This window comes from Pyricularia oryzae, chromosome 7, assembly GCF_000002495.2.
Source record: "Pyricularia oryzae 70-15 chromosome 7, whole genome shotgun sequence".
Taxonomy (NCBI): domain Eukaryota; kingdom Fungi; phylum Ascomycota; class Sordariomycetes; order Magnaporthales; family Pyriculariaceae; genus Pyricularia; species Pyricularia oryzae.
The window spans coordinates 929,812-952,607 of NC_017854.1; the positions used below are offsets into that span (position 1 = coordinate 929,812).

A 22,796-nucleotide genomic window follows, 5' to 3' on the forward strand; every position below is an offset into this window, starting at 1 on the left:
AGAAGCGGAAAAGGACTGTAGTAAGATAGCCGGGGCTGTACCATGAGCAGACTACACTCGGCAAGCAAGGCAAGCCCATTTCTATGGGGAATGACAGCGGATGCGGATATTTGTACTCGTGGCAATTAGAACACGGCCCGCCCACCAACGACACTAGGTTACGTGTAACTATTTGGCCGTGGCGCAGAGGATCCTTGGGATAAGCATGCCGTACAGTAATAACAAAGAGAGGCAAATGTTTTTTTTTAAGCCGATATTGGTTCATCAGGTGTATCAAACATTTTCATCGATACTCGCATTACTTTATACCACGTTTAACTTAAGCAAAATACAGAGCTTGCGGGTTACCGACCTTAGATTCTGCAGGGACCCCACCATTGCGGCTGTGCACCTCAGGCCTAATAAAGAAATCCCGGGGATGTACTTCGTATGCGCCTGAAATATGGGACAAAGCTGCGATGTGCCGATTATGAATGAGCAAGCTGTCCGCCACCTCATCCCTCAATACCTAGAAAACAGGTAATATAGTAGGAGCATTCTTCCTGCCCCTCCCGCGTCCATCTCGTCCCTGTCCCCGCGATGTACTACTCTCCTGACTCGTCGTGTACAATCGCGCAAGCTAGGGCGACATGTCAGATGATAGCCCCTCTTCTCCAGCATCGAGGATCCTAGGAGCTGTTGGACATCGATCTTTCGTGGGTGTCTGCCAGCGGAGAACGGGATTATGACAGTGTCACCGGATTGCCCCCGAAATCGCCTTTTATTCATGTGTTCATGTGCCGACCGACTATCTGTCGTTGGTGATGACGATATTGAAAGGTCACAGTGAAGACTAAAATTTCCCCCTCGGTCGTCATCAAGTCGCTTGGCGTTGCTCTCAGCCTCTTGAAACACGTACACATGCATTAGACTTTGAAATCGTAGCAGTCTCGTGGCCATGGTGGCAGCTTTCTCCGCTTGGGACCAAGTCTAGCCCGCTACTTTGGTGATTTGAATGCCTTGCGTCAATAATTACACCTCATCCCGTCTTGATTTCTCCCTCTAAAATTACATATGCCAGTCCGGGAATATCATCATCTCGACATTTGTTTATCCTGTACGCCCTTTCCATCTTGTGCCCGCGACAAGATTCGTTCAGTGTTTTAAAAAAGTAAACCAACGCCTGGTGACATGTCATCTGGCCCCTCATAATACAAGATCTATTCCTCATCATCAGAGTCTGAGACTATCGTCTCCACAATCAAATTGCCTGACCTGCCAATCTTATCCCCGACAGTCGCAGCTGTGCTGGGTTCGTAGACCTCCCTGGGCATTGGCGAAACTATGCGGAATTTGTACTCGTGTTCGTAGTCGTCCGGTTGCAGCGGGGGCTTCTCGGCGTCCCCTCTGGTGGCGTCGTAGCACTCGACAAAGGCGTAGAGCTCCTCCATGGTAGTCTCCCTGGCGAACCTCCTCACGATCCGCCCCGCACCCGTATACTCTGGCATCATAAGCGCGAGCCGAACGACGTCCTTTTCTGCTGCTGGGGGCTCCTCTGCGAGCGTCGTGGCCCGCCACGCCTTCCACTGCCGCCTCTTCTCCTCCAGTCGCGCCGCCGCCTCAGCCTCCTCCAACGCCCGCTTTTCGGCTGCTGCGGCGGCGGCCTCGGCTTCCCGCCGCAGGCGCGCCTTTTCTCTGTCCTTGGCCAGAGAGCGTTCGTACGCAGAATCCTGATCCGCACGTAGGTTGCGCGCGGCCTCCTGGGCGACGCGCTCCGCCCGCACCCCATCCAGATCCGGATTGTGTTTGTGTATGGCGGACCTGATGTCCCCGAGGAAGCGCTCCGGCGTGACGGCGCCCTGGATACGCTTGATGGTGCCCATACGGGTGCTGCCCTCCTTGGGAGTCAGGCAAACCAGACAGGCGAAAGGGAATCGGGTGCATCGGTACTCAAACGATACTTGATACGCCTCCGAGTCGACAATATTGCCTCCCCACAGTATAATGTTGTTCTTTTCGTCCTTGATAAACGATACGACTTCGGGCGAAAGGAGAACGTCCCGCACAAAAGAATCCGTGTCGTCATGCTCGGGCGACAGCAGAACGATGAGCAAGAACTTAAGCTCCCGTTTTGCCGCGTCGTAGGCCTGCGCCGAGCCCCCGTCGTACCACGGCAGTTCGCCAGACCCGTAGTTCTCCTCAAATTCGCGCTTGAACCGCGCTGCGGCATCACGCGGCATCAGCTGTCGTCTCCCGTAGCCGGCAGCACCAATGGCTCTGGGTCTCATGTTACACGGGAGTAGGCCGAGAAGGTACACGATCGGCCGAAATAGGGTCGTGGCGATTCTCCAGGTGAGACTGAAAGGCAGCGTGATGATGGACCAGAGGAAAGGTACCCTATAGATCCTCGCAGGCTGGGGGACCACCCTGGGCGCCGCTTCAGTTCTATGTCTTCTGCTCCTGACAATATCCATCTCGATGCCATCTAGACTATCTTGGAGGTTCTCGAATCGCGCGGTGCCGCCGAGGCCGGGGCCTCCTGCTTGCTGGTTTTGCTCCTGTGCTGCGAGGGCCTCGGCTACGGGGTCGGGCTGCTCGCCATCAAAAAACTTCGCGATTGCTATCTGCGTTTTGGAGTCAACTTTTATTTCTCGTGCTCGAGCTGAAGGAAAGCTGACTGAACCATGCATGTACGTACTTGGGCGTTCCATTGCGATCTCTGCAGCAGTGGAATAGCATCCTGGACGGATTGGTCTGTAATCATGGTATACTGCTGCAGCGCCTCTTGCTGCTCCGGCGAGAGGTCGCTGATATCCGGCTCTCCGTCCGCCATGGCTGCTATGACAGGAGCTCGGAAGCAGTCGTGCTAGTGAGTGCTTGCTTCAGTTGGGTTAACCAGGTAAGAGTCAGCTCCGGTGATATCCCATCGAGTATTTCAATGTATTCTATTTCCCGGGTCGAATTTTTTTGTTTGTTTGGGTGGATGGAATTGACAGGCTGTGACGTAGATCGAGGTGACCTTGACCTTTGGGAGGAGGTGAGTGTAAAAAAAAGGCCGAGAAGTGAAATTGCGCGACGTGGCCAGTTGGGTCCTGGTGGATGAGTGAGAAATACCAACAACAGTTAAGCGCGGATTTTAATAGTCGGAGGTAGGTTGCCTTCTTTTTGTCTTCATTGCGTAAGAATTATTTTTATTCCAAATTTCCTTCCATCGAGCCCTGTTGATTCCCGTAAAAAGTCGAGCTTCAAGTCGTTGCACCGTTAAAGCTTCCCGCTTCGGAGCTGTAGCACGACACGAGTGGGTGGCCGGGTAGGTGGGCTGGCGACCGGCAGGTTAAAGAGGTACTTGTGATTGCTGCGTGAAATGTATGATAAAAGCTTGTACTCCGTATCTTCCTGGTCTGTACCTCATCTTTGAATTGTCCCCGTTGCACAACCAATTACGTAGTGTCATTTCATCCATGGGGAAGCGGGTCCTCTGGCTTCGAGTTGGTGGGGTTACTGTCCAATTAATAACGCGCACGAGTGGTATTGAGCGCGCTGTGGATGAGAAGTTAGTCAGGTTTCGACAGCAGGTGACGGATGTCCAAGCTCGTTCCACGTCCCACCATCAATAGAAGCGAGGCTGATCCGCCCGCATTCAAGCCTTGCTCTTTTGCCGGCCCGCCCACCTATTTTCTGCCCGCAAAACCTTGTAGGTGCGGACCCGCACGGTCGGAGATACATGCTCCTTACCACTACCATTGATTAGGTGGAATCCATCCCAAACATCCAATCGCGGTCTACGTCAGGAGGAGCCCTCCGCGCTTCGGCTTCTACCACTGAGACAGTTTCTGTGAACCCTTACTTTAGTTCCATGTTCAGCTATTACCAACGTATTCTGGCTAGGTTTGATGCAATGGATGGCAGTTGATTTTAGGGTTCCAGTAAGTCTATTTTCGTGTGCACCCCTTTGCTCTCGCCTGCCGAGGCCACACCGCGGCATCGTCATCAACATCAGCAGCTGCCGCGAATCGACTTGTCGCGACCCAGATGATACCCCACACACTGCCAGCACGCACGAGAGTTGGCATCGACGCCTCGGTTCCCATCGTTCCCTGCAGCTGGGGCGACACTCGTAGTGGCAGCCAGTGTGCTTGTCGCTGGTGCTGGTTGGGCAGCGACGGTGCTCCCCCTTCTCTTCTGCACCTGTTGTTCTTACTCTGGTTCGCAGTCGGGAAGGCAGCAGTCACTCATTCGCGTTACTCAACGAGATTAAATGCTAATGCGACGCGCAAATCCCCAGAGCTTGTAGACCGGGTCAAGGGGTTCGGCAACGACGACCAACCTGACGTGACAATAACCAACCCTTTAGCCCCTTGCGCCGGGGCGGCTCCTCCCTTCACTATCGCATCGCAATGGCAACCACTCGCTACAACTCCAACGACTTCCGTCGCCAACTCGGCTCTCCGAGACCAAAAGGCCGTGGTACGTACATGGCGCAGCCATGTTCTCAGCCGGAACATACACGACCGTCTTTTCCATTCTCCTCCAGCTGTCTCACCAAAATCAGCCCCCCTTCTCCTGCACACCTGCAGAAATACATTCACATGGAGCCAGAGGCATTCGAGATAAGCCCTGGGAGCACTCGTCGATATCTGATCAAGACTGACCCTGAATTTTGGCCAAAAACAGCGGACACGAAAGATACTCTGTGTCGGAATATACTTATATATGGCCACTGTCGATACGAAGATGCTGGCTGCGCCTTCAACCATGACCAGACCAAGAAGTCTCCAAAACCTGATGCGTAGGTATTGCCCATGCGAATAATCTTGCGACCCCTGCCTTCTCCTGAGGTTGATATCCTTGTCCTCCTGTTGCATCAATGTCACTACACTCATCAGTATCAGCTTCTACCCATGAAGTTCCTGAATGGCACTTGTTACGCGATGGACGGCAATACAGACTGGAAATTGGGCCCTTACTTCTTGGTGCCCATGAATATTTCAGGGGACACTTCACTTGATGGGGATCACTGGTAAAAGAAGCCCGACGAATGCAAATGAGGGGCAAAATATTGAAACGCCGCTCTGCGACCCACACATCATCACAACCATAAAGGTTGGATTGATAGCCCTTACAGGCGCATTATGAAAGACCATCCAGCAAAGGGCATCCGACAAGAGGAAACTTTGATATTTTGGTGACCAAGGCGAGGATTGACGGGTAGAGGAACGTCGCCAGTTCCTCGAGCCTACCCTCGAAGACTTGTTCTCACAGAAGCTTCGCCAGTGCTTTACGAAGCACACGGTTAAAGATGGCTGCAGAATGAATTCCGTCCGCTCAACATCCCTCACTATTCATACTACGCTTTCACTCGAGTTTGATCACCTGGACCACTTGAATACATGCTTACTATCATTGCTCTCGCAGAACAACACGCAAGACTCTCAATGTAGATTCTGCGCCCTTCACTCCGGCAGTGTCATCACAGCCATCCAAGAAAACATTTTCTTCATCCCATGCAGCCAGTGCTGCTGTCTTTACACCAAGAGCAACAGGTACTTGACGCTCATGAGACCCTTGGTCACCTTTTGGTTTTTATCAATGTGGTTTTGCTAATTTAGAGCCACTTCCAGCTGCGACTCCCACTGGTACTCCCACCGCTCAGGAAACCGACATACCGCCTGCAGCAAACACTCCTAGTGCTTTTAGCAATATTGCCGCGATTAGAGAGTTCACTCCACAGCAACAAAACTATGACCTCACCACTAATGGTGCTGCTGCGGCCACCCAGGATGCCTCTCTCAACTATGACCCTTTCACAATGAGCAGCGTGGCCAGCGCCCTGCCCGCCGCTCAGTATAACCCTTATGCTTCCACCGATCACACTGGCTTGGTAGCCCATGGTGGTGCTTACTTCCCCAGCGCCCAAGCCGGTTATCAATCGTTGATACCTCCAGTCCGTTTCCCCTTCCGTAAAACAGGACCCAGGTGTGGTGCACGATAGAGTCTGGGCAACTAACGGCCGATCTTACAGTCTTTCCACCTATACGCGCCCATTGGCCCCTACAGGGAAGACCTGCAGCCATGGCAGCGCTCAACTTACGACTTCTTCATGCCCGAGAACCTGAGACTGGAGTTGCAGAACAAATCTCATGCTGCACTTCAGACTATGACCGGTTAGTTTCATGGAACTTGTACTGCAGACCTCGCTGATGACTGTACATGATGCTGAAAAACTCTACAGGCACTGCTGCTTTGCAGATGCCGCAGGTGGGCAACTACCACACACTTGTCACTTTGGACAAGACTAGCAACAGGAAATCGTCGAGTCTATTCGGCTATGTCACATGGGTCTACAAGGCCGTCTCGGGCAAGACCAGTAGACTCTATTCCCTGAGGCGTCTTGAGGGTTTTACCGTGTCCAATGATCAAATCCTCAGACCGGTCAAGGAGTGGAAAAAGATAACGAATGGCAACATCGTAGCCATGCAAGATGCCTTCACCACGAGGGCCTGGGGAGACAGCTCTTTAATGTTCTCGTTCGAGTATTACCCTCTCGCAGAAACTCTGATGGAGCATCATTTTCCCAACGCTCAGCACAAGACCTCATTCCGCAGCAATACCAATCATCAGGCGAGCGAGACGGTCCTCTGGAGCTACATAGTTCAGATATCGAACGCACTGAACTCGATACACAGCAATGGACTGGCTGCCAGATGCATTGACGCCACCAAAATCATCATTACAGGCAAGAACCACATTCGCCTGAGCTCGTGTGGCATTCTCGATGTTATCAACTACGAAAAGTCCAAGCCGATGACGGAGCTTCAGGAGGAAGACTTCGTTGCATTTGGGAAGTTGATAGTATCACTGGCAACCAACACCCCACCGACAGGCCTCAACCTCGGCAAGGCGATAGAGCAGATGGGCAGGAATCACTCCAGCACGCTCAAGGACATGGTCCTTTGGCTGCTCAACCCGCCCCAGGCTTCGGGGCAGAAGACTGTTAAGAACCTCGTGGCAGGTATTAATGAGCACGTCATGACGGCGTTTGACGCGCAACAGCGGCAGTCTGATATGCTGTACTCGGAGCTATATCGTGAGGTGGAGAACGGGCGAGTGCTTCGGCTGCTGATGAAGTTGGCAACGATCAATGAGCGTACCGAGTATGACAAGGACGCCGGATGGTCCGAGAACGGCGACCGGTATATGCTCAAGCTGTTTCGCGACTACGTCTTTCACCAAGTGGATGCCCAGGGCAGGCCCGTGCTTGATCCGGGTCATATGCTTCGCTGTCTGTCCAAACTGGACGTTGGGACTGAGGAGCGCATCAAGCTGACGTCTCGCGATTGTGAGACGGACTTCCTGGTGACATATAAGGATCTCAAGGGCGCTGTGCAGAGCGCATTCGGCGAATTGCTCAAGGGCAGCGGCAACGGGCGAGGCGGGCCGGTGGCGAGTGGCAGTGGCCATGGTGTCCATCACCCTTCGCACCGTGACCGATTCTAAAAGACCTGCCTGGGAGAAGAGCACAATGAGAAGCAGAGGAAAAAAGAGCAGGAACCAGTCACCCGTAAGGACATGTCAAGCTGTCCTTATGGTGTTTGACAGTGCTTTGGGAAATTCGACTCCTACGACCGCGACAACGATATCACGGTGCTGATCAAGCCTCATTCATCACAGCGAGACGAGATATATGTATGAGGGGCTATCTGTCAGCGTTCGAATTCTCTTGTTATCGACTTGCAGCGGGGAAAAACAGCCCATGTCCGAATACTGTTGGCTTGACATATCAACAATCTGGTGTCCATTTTTGTCTCATTGATCAAATTCCTCTTATCAAATCAAACGTTATATATTCATTCTCAGTCTCGACCACATGATGTTATATACTCATAACGGGTTTGGTCTCATTTTGTTTGTTATCAGGCTCTGCAGTGGTATCCAAAGTGTGGAGGAACTACAAGGTTTGTCGAGGTAGGATAGAACAGAGGCTAAGCAACAAACTTTGAATAAGAAACAACTATCAGTTCTTTAATTCGATGGATTGGAGTGACTAACCGCTCGATGGGAGTGTCTCTGCGCCTAGGTATCTTGATCTACCGTGATGAGCAGCAGTGACAGCGAATGTGGAAATGGGGGCTTTTCTACTTCTGTGACTTCCAGTCACATTGTCATCCAATGCCCACCAAAGCTCCAACTCCAGCGCTATGATAATAAGTTCTTTTCAAAAATACTTGGGCACGGAACATGCGCGCATTTTTGTACTCAAGACAACCAAGGATTCGAATCCTTCCCCCTCACCACCCCGGGTATTTATTAAGTTTTGGTCTGCGGCTGGCGTATACACACCTGTCATGCGCCTGGCGTTTGATCTAGGGCCCATATTTACAAGACATAGCCACAGATATGTCTGCTATCTTCGTCTCACTCGCTCTTTGTGAGATTACCACCTCACTCCGCCCTATTCCATCTTGCCTTTGTTACCGTTTAAAGGCCGTCCAAAAGAGTCCGGAAGATTGATTTTCCGTCTTGTTTCTTTAACCTCTTATCACTTTCGCCAGCGCCTCATATGGATCTTTCCCCCACCGTCACTCGTCATCCCCCTGCTGCAAAAACGGGTTTGCAATAGACTCGGAGCCGTCCGTGGGGCTGATGGCGACCAGGAGGGTGCCGCGAACGACGACGAGGCCCAGGGGCCGGCTAGACTCGTTTCCTTCTTCGTCTGTGGATGGGTGGTTGGCAGGTCGAGAGTGTCAGCCACGGATGCATCTTACCTTTGCCCCTCAATGCGCTCGTCAAGGGGTAGGGGGGTTTATGCGCGCGAGTCCGCCAACAACCTAATGCGGTTGCTTGATACTCGTCGCGGCCAGAGTAGTCTGCATATCCCTCAAATGAGGAATGGGACTTACCTCTCATGGTCTCCTTGACCTCATCCAGCACCAGGTTCATGAGCGCATCGTAGCCCTTTAGAGTTCCAATGACTGCAGTCGCACGCATAGATGGGTCAGTATATCTTTCTCAAACACCAAGTTGTTGTTTTTTTCGTTTTTCTCACCTTCGCGTCCGCCGTTGAACTTGACCTGCACCTCCTTATCCATGTATTTCGCCAGGTCCAGGATGTTCTCCTTCTTTGGCCGCTCGCGCTCGCCCTGCTGGTCGTTGTTCTTGCCACCGTGGTGGTGATCGCCGCCTCGGCCGCCTCGACCGCCACGGTCACCTCCGCCGCGTCCTCGGTAGTTGCCCCGGTTGCCGCCGCCGCCGCCTCCGCCTCGGTGTGGCCGGTCGGCCATGATTTATGATATTGCTGAAAAAGGGGGGAGAAAGCGGTGGGAGGGGCGTTTGGAATTGAGTATAGTCGATTGTCGATTTGGGTTTTTTTTTCTCGTGACACTCGGTAGTTTGTTGCGAGTTGGCCGATGGTTCGGGCGAGTAGCTTTGCGCGCAGTGTGGCGTTGTCTTGAGTCGGATTGTGCAGCTAACAAAACCTAAGGTTACCTGGGACAATAGCTAGACGGGAGCTTCCCAAGGGCAAACAAAGCTTCGGATCGCGAACGTTCGGACGACCCCACGTTTTGATAGGGGCAGAATCCGGTTCACCGCCGGGATCCACTTGCCGAATGTGCCTGATGCATAGCGGGATGGGGAGTGGGTCAACAGGGAATCAAGCAAGACTTGCGCGCGGGTCTTCAGCGCGTGTCAATCGTTGTTGTATTGCTCCGGTCTTTCTCCAGCGCAAGGTACCTCCGTAATTAGCTTGTGACCGGACTACATCCAGGCTCGTCTCAGTTTTTACCGCAATATCAATGGCAGGCGTACAGCCAGAAATTGTTATGTCCTTTGAACCCGAGAATAATGATAATAATAATACCTTTCCATTACAATGATGTCACGTGTTTACTTATTTATGATATAGTGAGTCTCGCAGACCTCAGTGCTCTTTCAGGCGGTCACGTTATAAACAAACAATCTATGCAGAAACCTGAATTTTTGCATCAGCCAACTCAGCGACCCAGATTGACACGCCATTGCATAGATCATCACCAAACACACTCAAAGCTGCTTCTTCGCTAAAGTTGGCCCGTAGCTGCCAGGATGTAAGTGAGTCTTTCCAATGACTTTAATGTGTCATAATCGCGAACGATAGGTCATATAGTCGCATACCCAGATGCCCTGAGAGAGGGATGCCACGAATTCTAGGTGAGTCACGGAGATACTACTCTGAAGTGTACCGACTTCAAACCCGCTGTTTGGAATGATTATTATGTGCTGTTTGCTTCAACATCTGGTCCCTTTTGTCAAAATCTCTTTGGCTCAAAGGTGACATGAACAACTAACCGCTGAAGGTGTCAGAAGTTGCCGGGACACCAGACCCTCGTTGTAATCAAGGGCCCCGGGTGCAATACTTTCCCTTGCCTGTCTGATTGGAGGAGGGAAGAAAATAAGCTTCCTAGGTGGCACTGGGGTTTCCAATATCAAGATGAGCATCTTCCCCATGCTTAATGTTGCATGACGGCTTCGCACTTACGGGCTTAAGTGGTTTCTTTGCAATATTAACATGTAAAGTCGAGACGATTGCTTGCAACTATAAGAGGAGCAAGGGACATATACTATGGCCCTCCTTACTGCCTCTAGAGGCTGGCTAGAAAGGAAACTTGGTATATAGGTCTGGAAATACTCGTGATTGAGGAAACAGACTGTATACTTCCCGACACCTGACAAGATCAACATTGAACTAAAGCAAAGAGGGGCCAGTTAAGAGATTTGTCCACTGCTCAACTTGCTTGGAAAAAAGGGTACACACCGAAATTTCTCTAAACGGGGTGTCGGGGGCGGAGTGTTGATGGTCAATAGCGGGGTTCGTCGCCATGATATGAGGCAGTCACTGGCAGGATGGACAAGCATCGAGAACTCAAGCGTCACTCCCATCATACGTAAGGAGTTTTCTGTTCCAACCACTTATATAAATAATTTTCGGCCAAGATGAAATTAAGTAATCACTTGGTGCCAAAGCCATGACACTCGTCGCGGTTTTCTAGGTCTAGTTGATTTTCATGGACGTTTAAAGTCCCGACCAACATCAACACAAGATCGTCTCGAAGTTGTTGACGACTTGATAATACCACTGGGCCCATGAGGACGTCCCGCCGGTGATAGAATATTGACTAAATGGTTTATGCGTAAAATGCTCATCACGTCCTATTTGACTCTGTGGAGATTTGCTAAATTAGAGATTCCGGGATTCAACGTGAAACAGAGGCAAAATAAGTCATCCTCGGGAACTCGGGGAAACCACTAAATGAGGGCTTTGTCTAACTACTTCTGCAACTGTTGCTCCTGCTGCTTAGGTCGGTAGTCTTTGCTCCACACACACATGTCAGGTTTGACAGTCGCGACCGAGTTTATAGAATCACCCATTTTGAGCAGTCAACCACTTTTTTGCCACACAACCCAGCATCAAACGTAGTGCTGCTTGCTGAATGTAGCAGAAGAGCATACGAACCTATAGTCCATTTATCATGCATGGTATACTCAAGCTATATAAGTTTCAAAAAGCCCTTGTCGACGTGATGAATGACACTTGAGTGCCTGGCAAAAATTTCCTAGACTGAAGCAAACTTAGTCCGATATGAAGATACCTTAGGTACACCAGTAGGGCACCTGCTCCGTGGGGCTGGGGTGATTCACAGCTGAACAGGGGGATCCGCTTGATATCAGCACGGCTCCTACTTAAGATACCTCAGGTACCTACACAATGTGATAATGATAACAAAAAAAAACATTTATTTGTTAACCAGGTAAGTGTGGATGCACGTCCTCACGGGTCGACAAGACTTAGTCTAGGAAGATGCATGTATATCGAGCTACCTACCTAGGTAGGTACATACAGTACATATTGAGTTGAAGGATAGACTAAAAGCAAATTATCTGCCTGTCTGGGCCTACGCAGCACTGCATATTTCAAGGTCGTGCAGCCCGTGTTTAACTTTGCTCTAGGTCGGCAAGTAAGGACCCTCCCTACCGTACCTACCTTACCTTGCTCAGGTTTATTTATCTGTAGTCTGCATCCCCGTCATTGGTCCAACCCTGGTGTTGACTACTTTTTCCTTCTCTTAAATAGGTAGGTACCCCCCTCAACTTGGACCCAAGCAGTCAGACAAAGACAAGAGTCCGCTTTTTACAACGGACTAACTCGACTGCCCCCTAAATAAAAATAAACACAATAAAATAAAGGAACTCCCAACCACGACGCGGAAACTTCACTTTTGTCCACCAACAAACCAACCAGCCAATTAACCCACCAAAAGAGCCACGGCGAAACCGACCGTCGTCGCTCGTAACCACAAAAAGATGCTGCATTGACCCGTGTTTAGCACTGCAACTGCTGAATCCGGTTTTTTTCTTCTTCCTGTCCTTCTCTTTTCTAATTCCACTTGAGCTTGGATTTAGCACTGCATAGGCGCTTTAATTGATTCTTGCTGGTCGCTACACTTCCCTTTTTTTTTTTTTTTTTTTCTCTTGACCGGGTCATTCCTTCATCCTACCTTGACGTTTCTGCCCCAATCTCTCCACCTCCCTTAAACACAAATCCCGCCAAGACTACTGTCGCGTTTGTGACACTCGTCCTTTTCCCCCATCTTCCACCATTCGATTCTTACATCCAGACGCGTCATTCGCCTTTTTATTACCGACGTATTTCAACTTGATTCGATTCGATTTGGCTCGTGCGCGTTTCGCCCGCCGTCATGGCTGCTGACATGGCCGCGCTTCCTTCCGAGTCGAGCTTCGTTGGCGGCTTGCCCACAGACTCGAGCTCGAATCCCGCGTCCTTCAGTTCAACACCCCCGACCAGCATCTCCGACAGCGGCGAACTCGGCAACGATACGCCAAAGCCCGCGATCGAGTCTGTCATTGCCCGGCTCGAACAGCCTGTTATAGTCGCCGCCTCTTGTGCTGACTCCTCAGGCGCTGACACGGATCTGACATTGCCTTCCGAGACCTCGAGAACTGAACCCTCCCACGAGGATAATACTCCAACGCGCCCGCGCCGCTCTCGGCACTCGGAACCCGTCATATACAATCTCGCAAAACTGAGTGGAACTGCGCACCACGGAAATCGCCGACCCAAAGGGGACAATGTCGTGGACAGGAGGAGACGTACCAGCGCGGGCGCGTCTCTAGTAGGGAGCGGCAGCAATGCCTCAGAAGGCAGCTCTGAAAAACCGGGCGAATTGGTACAGGATGGCATTGAGGCCCTCGATATGGATTGGTCTATTGATCAGATTCCCACACCAAAGAGCGCTCGCTCGCTGCGCACCAAACAACCTGCACAAAAACCTCAACCCTCGGGCGGCAGGATCAAAACATTTGCGCGTGCTTTCAGCACCTCTGTTCTCTCGCGGAGGTCAACACGCCTCTCAGGCCCCGTTTCCAGCAGTCTGACTGAGCAGTTGGCGTCCATGAAACCCCGCGCGCGCAAGTCTTTCGAGCAGTCCCACTCCATGGCCCGGGAGCTGATGCGGCTGGCGGACACGAAAGAGTTTGCAAAGGTCGAGGAGAAGCCGGTTATCACGAGTATCTGGGCAAATGGAAAGTACTACGAGTCGGTCGAGGCCGCTGATGCAGCCAAAGCTGCCGCTGATGCAGTTTTCAGGGGCAAGGCGAATCTTGTGACCGTGACCAAGGGAGAAAAGGCCGAGACCGTGGCGGCGCAGGTGGACCGGAAAGCATCGGAAAACCCCGACGACAACTCCAAAGCCCAAGTTGAAGATGAGGAAGCTGCCCCCGAAGGCCCTCCAACATTGCCCCCTCCGAAGCGTCAGAAGAAGTGGCTTGACAAGGGCCTTTATGCCGGCCAGACAGTTGACGACATCACCAAGACTATAACGAAGGAAGAGAAAAATGAAATGGCCAAGGTTCCATTCCTGGACAAGCCTGCCCCGAAGAACAAGGCTTTGCCATTGCCCATGTACAATGGCCTCCGCACCCTGGTGAAAGGCAGGGACTTTAAACTCCCATACGATGTTTGTCACCCTCTGGCAGATCAACCAAAACCCAAAGAGTGGCGCAAAATAACCAAGAGTAAGTTTATAAATACGATTAGCAACTACGACGAACTGCACCAGATTCTGGTTGGCCTGTTTGTACTTTGCTTCGACTAACAAACATGCAGGTCGTTTCGTTGGAGAATCGTTATCTCTATGGAAAAAGAATTACTACTACGACAATCGCTCTACATGCGTATGCACCAAGGATGACGGTTGCGGTGAGGACTGCCTCAACCGCTCAGTCCTGTACGAGTGCAACGACACAAACTGCAACGTCGGCCGCGAGCACTGCCAAAACAGGGCCTTCCAGGACTTGCAGGACCGTAACAAGAAGGGCGGCAGCTATCGCGTGGGTGTCGAGGTTGTCCACACAGGCCCGCGCGGCTTTGGCGTACGGGCCAGCAGGTGTTTTGAGCCCGGCCAGATTATTATGGAGTACGCCGGCGAAATCATTACTGAGGAGGAATGTGAGCGCCGCATGAATGAGGTCTACAAGGACAACGAGGTATGTTTGCTTGCCACAAGACACAACCCCTCCTTGCACGACCCCTCCATCTTCCTTGTCTGGTATTTGCAATCTCAGCTCTAGCCAAGGAGGTTGGGACAAAAAGTCCATCACGTGATAATATTCTCTGGAGTCCTACTGACATATTCACTCCCTTTTCCCCTCGAGATAGGCATACTATCTCATGTCGTTTGACCAAAACATGATCTTGGATGCTACTACTGGCAGCATTGCAAGATTCGTGAATCATTCGTGCTCACCAAACTGTAGAATGATTAAATGGATTGTGTGCGGGAAGCCTAGGATGGCTCTATTTGCCGGCGACAATCCTATCATGACAGGCGAGGAGCTGACTTACGATTACAACTTCGACCCATTCTCTGCTAAGAACGTCCAGAAGTGCCTGTGCGGCAGCGAGAACTGCCGTGGTGTTCTGGGACCCCGAACTCGTAACGACAAAGCTGCCAAGGCCAACGGAGCTGGCAAGGGGAAGAACTCACCACCTTCTAAGAAGCAGACGATGAAGGCGACCGTCAAGGCAAGCAAGCGCAAGCTTAAGGAGCTTTTGCACGGCACTGCGGATGACGAGAAAACGGCTACCAGTCCAGCTAAGAAACGCAAGATAAAGGTCGCAGTGAAGCGGTCCATCTCCAATGCCGGACTCAAGGTCGCTAAGGGCGCTAAGACCGCCTCCAAGATCGTGAAGCGCAGCGTGTCATCCATCACAGTCAACGCCGAAAACGATAATAAGTCAGCACCGGCCAGTGGTGTCAACAAACAGACTCCTAGACGTGCCACCACCTCGGCACTCCTTACCAAGACCGCCAAAGTCACCAAGAAGACGCCTACCTCCAAGAAGGTGGCAAAGGGCAAGGCAGCGGCCGTGTCAGCCCTGGTTGGCGGCAAAAAGCATACCCCCAAGCTGGCAGCCAAATCGACAACTGCAAAGAAGTCTACCAGCAAGACAAAGGCCACGATTGTAGCCGCTGCACAAGAAGAAGAGGCTTCAACACCCACTGCCTCGCCAAAATCGAAGAAGCAGGCAAAAAAAACTGCCACTGCTACGCCGGCATCACGCAAAAAGGCCGGTAAGGGTGAGGGTGTCCAGAGACGCGAGCCTTCACCGCGAACGAGGAAGCCAACCGCCAAGGCTCTCGAGGCCACCACGACAGTTGAGACTGCGGTTTCTGCGCTCAAGCCCAAGGCTGGCTCCGGGATTTTGAAGTCGGTGTCACGTCGGAAGTCGACAGGCACGCTGCTCGGAAAGACCAAGCAAGGGAAAACATCAGGCCGGCAGTCGAATCTGTCAAGTTTTCTCAAAAAGGCCAGCTCCTCGAACGATCTTACACAAGAATACGAGGTTCCCGACAGCCCCGTCCGCGAAACTGCCAGACCTGCTGTTTCTCGCATCTCCAACGTGACGTCGCCACCAAGACCGGGCAGGAAGGCATTGGAGATTTCCAGAGCGCTCAACCAGGTTCGCCTCGTCCCCAACGATGAATGATTGAAGACACAGGGGAATATAATTTGGACTGGCTCCTTCTTTTTTTTCTATTTTACACAAAACCGAGTGCGAAGTCTGCGCGCGAACATTTCAGGTTTGCGGTGTGGACTTTTTGGACCTTGTTACAGGGAAGCCTTTTAGAGGTTGCCATTTACGCCCTCGTCACATGCGAACAAGAACCAAAAGCATGTTTCTGGGACATGTTGGAAAGGCTCTCGCCTTCTATGGTCTTCTGTCTACGATTGGACAGTCTGAAGATCATTCCTGCATCCAACTACCTAGTTAACCCTTTATTCTTGGGAAACATGGCACCAGGAGGAACGATCGCCATGGTCACACTCTGGAATCCTTTACATATATTTACTACCATCTACAGAGGACAACATAAACCAATCCCCGAGGGACCTGAGAATTGATGATATAGGGAGGGGGTGGAAATCACGTACGATAACATTGAGGGGGGAGTTTGGGGAGGGGGTGATGACGGTCGTTTGCGTTTCCTTGAACTATCTCGTAGTTTCTGCTTTTACTACTCACTATTCCTTACCCCAGTTTATTCATGTTATCTTTTTTGGCCTAGGCGTCTCTGGGTGGGGGGAAGCATCGACGGGCAAAGTCTTTCAGTTCTAATACAATTCCAATTGTTTATTCAAATAACCGAGTGACGTTGAATTCCACGCTCGTCTCCACGTATATTGGCTTGTAGTGTCTTCTTGTTTACCACTCTGGTCACGAGTGGGATTACTTTCGGGTGGTCTCTGCCTGCTACTAACCGTCGATTTACTGCTGCCCAGGCCAGCCAAACGTGGAAATTTTCACACATCTTTCAACGGAGGGAAGATGGTGGTTTACGTCAGCTGCAAAAGCTTTTTGGGGGTGCCACATTGTCATGGGCCAAGATACTAATGCGAAAGGGGTGCGAGGGGTGCGAGGGGTGCAGCAACCCATTTCGAAGATAGATTGGGGTACAAGACAGAGCTGATTGGTTCGATTTGATCCAAGGAGGGGATAACAGGCAAAAAAAAGTAACAAAAACGAAATCTTAGCCAATCTTGCCTTGCCTTGCCTTGCTGCCTCTCCCAATCCCCCCTGGCAAATCAGGGGTTTCCCAGCCGTTTTTCCGCAGAGCCGCAATAAATCACACCCCAACCCAACCTAGCCCTTTCCTCTCCCCGGCCTGCCCGTCGATATCCACGTTCCCACTTCTTTGACGAGTTTGGTCGTTACCCAGGGGACACACAAGACTTGGAAAGGTTTTTAAAAAAAAAGGAATCGCCTAGTGTCCGTAGGGGATAGCGCAATCGCTACCATTCCGCTGGGCCGGGTCCCCATCCTCCCTGAACAGAGAAGGGGACGGTGGCGGCATGCAACAGCAAGTAAAATTGATGGCGAACATGGGCCCTGTAGTCCCTGACTGGCTACTTTACGATGACAATTGAAAATCTCGGACAAAAAAAAAAAAAGAAAAGAAAAAAAAACGTCAATGTCCATCTCGGTTATTCTTCAGTTGTTCTGTTTTTGTGTGTTACAGAGCGGGATGTTCAACTGCAGGGCAACTGCAACGGAGGTTGCTTGGAAACCTATAGACTCCGGGGTTGTTATCAGTTTTTTTTTCTTTTTCTTTTTTTTTTTTTTTTTTCTTTTGAGGGTTGTCAACTGTCACCCCAAACTTGGATAAAGCGCATTCGCCATTATGCAGCTTTTCAAGCAAGAAAGAAAGTTGAAGGTAACTGTCTCAGCGGGCGCTTACTGGAATCTTGATCCCCTCTCTCCCTCTCTGGCTGACTTACTTTTATATGGCCCCCACGACCACCAGCTATAGCCTAGTTTACCCTACCTGATCAAGACCCAAAAAGCTGCCCAAGATAGGCAAGGCTGGAAGAAGGCATGTGGTTCGACATACCGAAAAGTATGTGTATGGGTGGGCCCGGTCAGAAACATCTGCATGCACACTCCAAGAGGTAGTCTGGTACTTCCTGCTGCCAAAACGAAGAGAAACTGATCCAAGGCTCGGTGATCTTAGAGAGGCTATGTTGAGCTTTAAGATCAGGAAAGGATCGTCGTTGCCGTCGATTCGGTCGGTCTGCGTAATGAAATGAGGCTAAGGTCAGCAGTCAACCTTGGTGGTGTCGTGGAAGGTCCCTGGAAGAATACAGCAGCCTCCCTGTTCCCGCACGCCGCTGTGACATATTCGGCCGAGGACAGATGAGCTTGGCCTTGCCAGTATCGAGACTAGACTTGTTCTAGAATATCAAGGTGACATGAGTGTGAAAGTCGATGCAGCATGGTGATGCACCTGAATTGCTCGTCCCGGGCTCAGGGGTTGATCAGTCTGTACCACATTCCTCAATGGCTCATGTCTCTAAACGACCAACCCTTCATTTTGAGACGTGGTTGCATCCGGCCCTGGCTCTTTCACAAGCCCTGGCTTCCTGGTCGAGGCAGTTGAGTTATCTTGGTGTGTTGTGGGTGGCACCAAAATCGGCCCGCCAAAGGCATCCCGATGTGCTGTGCCTTGCTATGCCGGTATCTCCCACAATGTTTCGTTGCATCCGTGGCTCAAGATTTTGCGTGGAGCGCGGCCTTCCCTGGGGAACTGTAAGGCTATCGAGCCCCCAAAGGGCCCTCAGGACCCCAAGCACCCCCTAGATTCTCGACTCGTGGTAGACATGCTCCGCAGGTCGCACCTGTAGGGCTCAGGTTCAGTGGCACGGAGCACAGCTCTTGATATGGCCCCTATGGCTGACCGAGGCGAGGAGTATTTGCTAGTAGCAAGCACATCTACGGTACCTTGATTCATTATGACCACATCCAATATTCAGAATATGTCCTGCAAAAGAAGGTCAGTTTGATGCAAATCATGACTCATAAGTGGAAAGTACCCAATTCCCTTCAACCAAGAATACCATCAGAGGTAATTATACAGAGTTGGAAACAGTGGTATGTACATACCTTTGGGCTAGAATGTCCCCAGAGATGTGGGTCTGGCCTTGTGAGTATGTGTTCCGGCAGCCACCCCTCATGAGTCTCCAAGAACTTGTTTGCAGTTCTCGGCATTGCCTATAGACAGGCTGCAGTCTCCACAGCTCCAAAAATGAAACACACTACGCTAAGTAAGTCGGAGGGGTGTCTGCCTGTTTGACTTGCATCAATATCCTGGGGGCGTTTTTTACCTGACTTCCGAAGTTGCTTCTGAAGTCCACAGAAAGCAGAAATACTGATACGATTACAGGATGTAAACTTTGGCTTACAATTGAGTCATAAAAAGTGTAGTATGCTATTGGCTGCTGTGTTCATCAGGTTGCCCTGGGGGACTTTGAAGAATAAATATACGTCTAGAAAGAACCGTATACACGATGGCGTATCGTTCCGAAAGATTGGCGTCGGTTCTGAGTAATTCACGCAGGTACTTGAAAGGTTGTTGCGCCATTTCCCAAAAAGGCCAAGGCAGACTCTTGCCGATGGATGGCGTATGCTGAGAGGCATGTATATTCGAGCGTCCTCGGGCTCGCCTCGACATCAAGTCGAGGCCCGAAATGAGGCCGGGCCATGGAAATGCCAAATCTGGAAAAAAGGATGGCTTGGTAGCACTGCAACCTCCGCGATGTCTGTCGGCTTACGGTGCCCCCAATGCCTTGTGGATTGCAATGGGTATCGAGGAAAATGTTTTTTTTTTCGTTCGCCAGGCCGTGGGTATCCCTCGCCACGAGCCGCTTGCTGGTTTTAGTATAAGAGGGGAGATGGTCCAAAGTCTAGAGAAAAAGAGAAGACAGATGCAATCGTGGCCAGCTCATAAAGAAGTATCTCAAGGAGCAAGGATAATAATCGATAAATACCATCACCATTCACTCGCCTCAACATCCTCCATCACCCACGTGTCGACAGAGCAAGAAAACCAAGTCGAGAACAAGCCTGTGTTTCCGAGTCAAATCAGCATCATGTAAGTCTGCAAAGTGACTGTCGACTAGAGCAAGTTGCTAACGCCACGATATCATCTCTTCAGGGCAACAAGACAGCAACAATGGCAGCCCGGGTCGTGGTACTGCTGCCAGTGTAACGGGTCAAAGACGAACCCACCAAATATTCCCGAAACCAACACTTGTGCAATGTGTCACGCCAACGGCAGCCACCACATCAAATGCTCAGACTGTTCTGCGGTGTAAGCTGAGACTTCCCGCTGGGAACATACCCTTCAGGACAAGATCAAGCACGTGTCGTGTTTCATTCCTAGGCTGCGATTACGTGTGGACCACAAGGTTACTCGGGCAGACCCCCGTTGGGAGAAGCAGGTTGCATGTACTTTTTTGACTTTCGTTCTTTTTCTTTCTTCGATATCGTTTCCTTACTTTCTTCTTTTACTTGCTAATGGCTGCGAGGTCTTCTTTGATAATGCTCAGATGGAATCTGGTCTTATCGTCACATCTGCTGTTGGCCCAGTGGTGGCTTGGCGCGGCTGGCACGAGTGATGTGGCGTCTAACTCTGTGATTCAACCTCACGTTAGCAAAGGATCCCGCCCCCGCTGTCCCCCGCCGCTTGTACTGCTGTATTCTAGACATAGAGAGCTCTTGAATTATTTTCTTTCTTGATGCAAAAAAAGCACACAATGATAACCAAATTAATCTGTTTGGGGCACACCATTCTACGTTTGAGGCAGAATATGACGAACAAGGTCAACATTCGGTAAAAGAAGGATTAACAGAAGAAATAATTGATGGTCCAGACTGGAATCTTACAGCAATGGGCGGCAGTCAGAAGTAAAGATATGATATGGCCTGGTATGACGGTTTCCAAGCGGCTTGGTGGGTATATGATCTCGGCCGAACCTTCCACCCGTTTTTAGAATACCGGCCTCGCAAGTTGAAGTGTGATGACGATGTGTGTGCTTGTACCTATGACCGCGCTCTCTGTTCAACGCACCACACCCCCAGGGGAGAGAACTGTACGGGAAGGCCATGTTGGATTCCTAAGGTACGGTAGAGCGTGTGGAGATCAGGTACCTGGGGCTGTCATCTCCAAGCGGCAAGACAAGGTATGACGTGAGAACGGGAGAGTCAAGCTTTGGTTTTGGCTGATGATGAAGTTTTAGATCATCGTTGGATTCGATATGCAGCCAAAATCAGGCGCTGTTTACACGAAAGGGATTGTTAGAAGCCCTCGAAAGGCGGGGTTATAGACAACGACCAACGACTGGAGGACAACCAGGCACTGACTGTGCCTTTTGCCTGCGCCTGCCTCACAGGCTGACGTTAGTACCGGCATTAGCGCATAAACTAGCAGTAGCGGCGGAACTTACTCGCTTAAGGGCCTCTAGAGCCATACCTACTGCCCTTGATACCCCTCAAGCCCTCAAGCCCTCTAGCCCCCAATGGCTCTTGCCAAATTGGTCAGACAGTTGATCGTCGATGCCTTATGCGAGGCTCTACTCCATTTCAAAAAATTTAAAAGTGCCACCGGCACCAACGGAATAGACTGGGAAGGAGCGGAACATCATCATGCCGAGACTCCCAGCAGAGGGCTGATTTGAGTACAGTTTTGGGTACCTACCTACGCTAGAGCTCAGGCCGTCGTCATTCATCATTATTCCACCAAGTCAAAGACAGGCACTTGAAGACTCGCTCCATATTCGTGCCACTTGCTCACCTAAATCCTCACCCTGAACAGTGCCCTAAAGAAAGAAAAAGTGCCTTTTTTCAGATGGCTTGCTCCAGCCCTTACACCCTTCCTGCCTACCTAAGCACTTACTTTTTCTTGTGGCCGCAACCGCTAGACTACTACCCATCTCGAAATAATGCTAGCTTGCCCAGGCGTCCAATCGCAACAAATTTCACATACGGAGTACGGCTCCGGCCAGGCACATTTTTCAAACGCGGTCGCCCACAGATCTATCCAGTATTCGTTATCTAGTCTAGCCTATAGGTTTGCCGATTGGTAAGCATGCGATCAATTGGCCAATAAACGCAGACGCGATCAACGAACCAATCGATCGACGATCTGAACCGTTGTTACAAACATGACTATCATGATCGCCCGGCTTGAGCTCTGCTGGCCAACTATGATCTTTATTCCATATAACTAGACCTTACAAGGTTTGTAGGTGCATTGCCTTCTGCCCTATCTCTTTACAACTGACAGCCACCATCATCAAGACTACCTTACCTAGGGGTATGTGCCCTGACTTATCATTGATCCTGTCACTTCTCCAACTCAGCCTAAAACAAGTCGCCGCAGAAGTTTGCCCGAGATTAGAGCGTCTTACAATATATATAAACTTTGACCCTTGCGTCGCACACAACATCTCCGAGCTTGATTGGCCCGTGCAACCAGGCAGTATTAGCCTCCAGGGGATGTCTGTGGGCAAAACAAGGTCGAGTTCGACCAGACGGCGTGACTTCGTCCACATGTATCGGCCCGCCCGATGCTCGAAGCCAGGCACTTTGACAGGTCTTAGTTCGCGCCCTTGCCGTAGCCCAACGCCCTCGCGCTAAAAGCGTCTCGCCCGTAACGGGAGGCTGGAGTCAACCGTCGACGCAACCGCCAGACAACCTGCCATTGGTCTTTTTTTCTGAATCTTCTCGCCTGTAGATCAGATGACGGCGCTACCCCCTATCCCCTTTGCCCCTATACCCTCCGAAATCTGGGGCGCTCCAGAAAAAAGGCTCGACGCCACGCCTATATGGTGGCGTGCTCGGTCATGGTGAATATTGCCCCCAACCTCTACTGCGCCCAGCACGCCTTGTCAAACGGCAAAAGAAACAAAGAAACACTACACCC

The 22,796-nt window shown here is 51.0% G+C and overlaps 8 protein-coding genes across 8 annotated transcripts; 3 read left to right on the forward strand and 5 right to left on the reverse strand.

The window, feature by feature from the left end:
* Nucleotides 1-972: 972 nt before the first annotated feature.
* Nucleotides 973-3,359, reverse strand: MGG_02940 (UBX domain-containing protein 8). The gene is made up of 2 exons (XM_003720720.1): nucleotides 2,678-3,359; nucleotides 973-2,603 (listed from the first exon to the last, which is right to left on the reverse strand). The coding sequence occupies exons 1-2, from the start codon at nucleotides 2,810-2,812 to the stop codon at nucleotides 1,200-1,202; spliced, it is 1,539 nt and encodes a 512-aa protein (XP_003720768.1). The 5' UTR covers nucleotides 2,813-3,359; the 3' UTR covers nucleotides 973-1,199.
* Nucleotides 3,360-3,664: 305 nt separating this feature from the next.
* On the forward strand, nucleotides 3,665-8,045 carry MGG_02939 (PAB-dependent poly(A)-specific ribonuclease subunit PAN3). Its single transcript, XM_003720721.1, has 7 exons — nucleotides 3,665-3,905; nucleotides 4,265-4,446; nucleotides 4,654-4,768; nucleotides 5,395-5,522; nucleotides 5,601-5,923; nucleotides 6,002-6,143; nucleotides 6,212-8,045. The coding sequence occupies exons 2-7, from the start codon at nucleotides 4,377-4,379 to the stop codon at nucleotides 7,474-7,476; spliced, it is 2,043 nt and encodes a 680-aa protein (XP_003720769.1). The 5' UTR covers nucleotides 3,665-3,905; nucleotides 4,265-4,376; the 3' UTR covers nucleotides 7,477-8,045.
* A 159-nt stretch (nucleotides 8,046-8,204) lies between these two features.
* MGG_02938 (uncharacterized protein) lies at nucleotides 8,205-9,573 on the reverse strand. Its single transcript, XM_003720722.1, has 3 exons — nucleotides 9,026-9,573; nucleotides 8,880-8,951; nucleotides 8,205-8,692 (listed from the first exon to the last, which is right to left on the reverse strand). The coding sequence occupies exons 1-3, from the start codon at nucleotides 9,258-9,260 to the stop codon at nucleotides 8,559-8,561; spliced, it is 441 nt and encodes a 146-aa protein (XP_003720770.1). The 5' UTR covers nucleotides 9,261-9,573; the 3' UTR covers nucleotides 8,205-8,558.
* Nucleotides 9,574-10,007: 434 nt separating this feature from the next.
* Nucleotides 10,008-10,837, reverse strand: MGG_17913 (uncharacterized protein; the record flags this gene model as incomplete). Its single annotated transcript, XM_003720723.1, has 3 exons — nucleotides 10,008-10,037; nucleotides 10,132-10,236; nucleotides 10,772-10,837. The coding sequence occupies 3 exons, from the start codon at nucleotides 10,835-10,837 to the stop codon at nucleotides 10,008-10,010; spliced, it is 201 nt and encodes a 66-aa protein (XP_003720771.1).
* A 1,268-nt stretch (nucleotides 10,838-12,105) lies between these two features.
* Nucleotides 12,106-16,702, forward strand: MGG_02937 (uncharacterized protein). Its single transcript, XM_003720724.1, has 3 exons — nucleotides 12,106-14,049; nucleotides 14,141-14,520; nucleotides 14,693-16,702. Exons 1-3 carry the CDS (start codon nucleotides 12,714-12,716, stop codon nucleotides 16,022-16,024), a joined length of 3,048 nt encoding a protein of 1,015 aa, XP_003720772.1. The 5' UTR covers nucleotides 12,106-12,713; the 3' UTR covers nucleotides 16,025-16,702.
* A 2,858-nt stretch (nucleotides 16,703-19,560) lies between these two features.
* On the forward strand, nucleotides 19,561-20,187 carry MGG_02936 (uncharacterized protein; the record flags this gene model as incomplete). The annotated part of the gene is made up of 2 exons (XM_003720725.1): nucleotides 19,561-19,964; nucleotides 20,028-20,187. The coding sequence occupies 2 exons, from the start codon at nucleotides 19,561-19,563 to the stop codon at nucleotides 20,185-20,187; spliced, it is 564 nt and encodes a 187-aa protein (XP_003720773.1).
* Nucleotides 20,136-21,046, reverse strand: MGG_14997 (uncharacterized protein). Its single transcript, XM_003720726.1, has 3 exons — nucleotides 20,915-21,046; nucleotides 20,759-20,848; nucleotides 20,136-20,504 (listed from the first exon to the last, which is right to left on the reverse strand). Exons 1-3 carry the CDS (start codon nucleotides 20,977-20,979, stop codon nucleotides 20,441-20,443), a joined length of 219 nt encoding a protein of 72 aa, XP_003720774.1. The 5' UTR covers nucleotides 20,980-21,046; the 3' UTR covers nucleotides 20,136-20,440.
* Nucleotides 21,047-21,141: 95 nt separating this feature from the next.
* Nucleotides 21,142-22,037, reverse strand: MGG_17914 (uncharacterized protein; the record flags this gene model as incomplete). The annotated part of the gene is made up of 5 exons (XM_003720727.1): nucleotides 21,142-21,148; nucleotides 21,211-21,247; nucleotides 21,666-21,690; nucleotides 21,858-21,935; nucleotides 22,002-22,037. The coding sequence occupies 5 exons, from the start codon at nucleotides 22,035-22,037 to the stop codon at nucleotides 21,142-21,144; spliced, it is 183 nt and encodes a 60-aa protein (XP_003720775.1).
* Nucleotides 22,038-22,796: the final 759 nt, after the last annotated feature.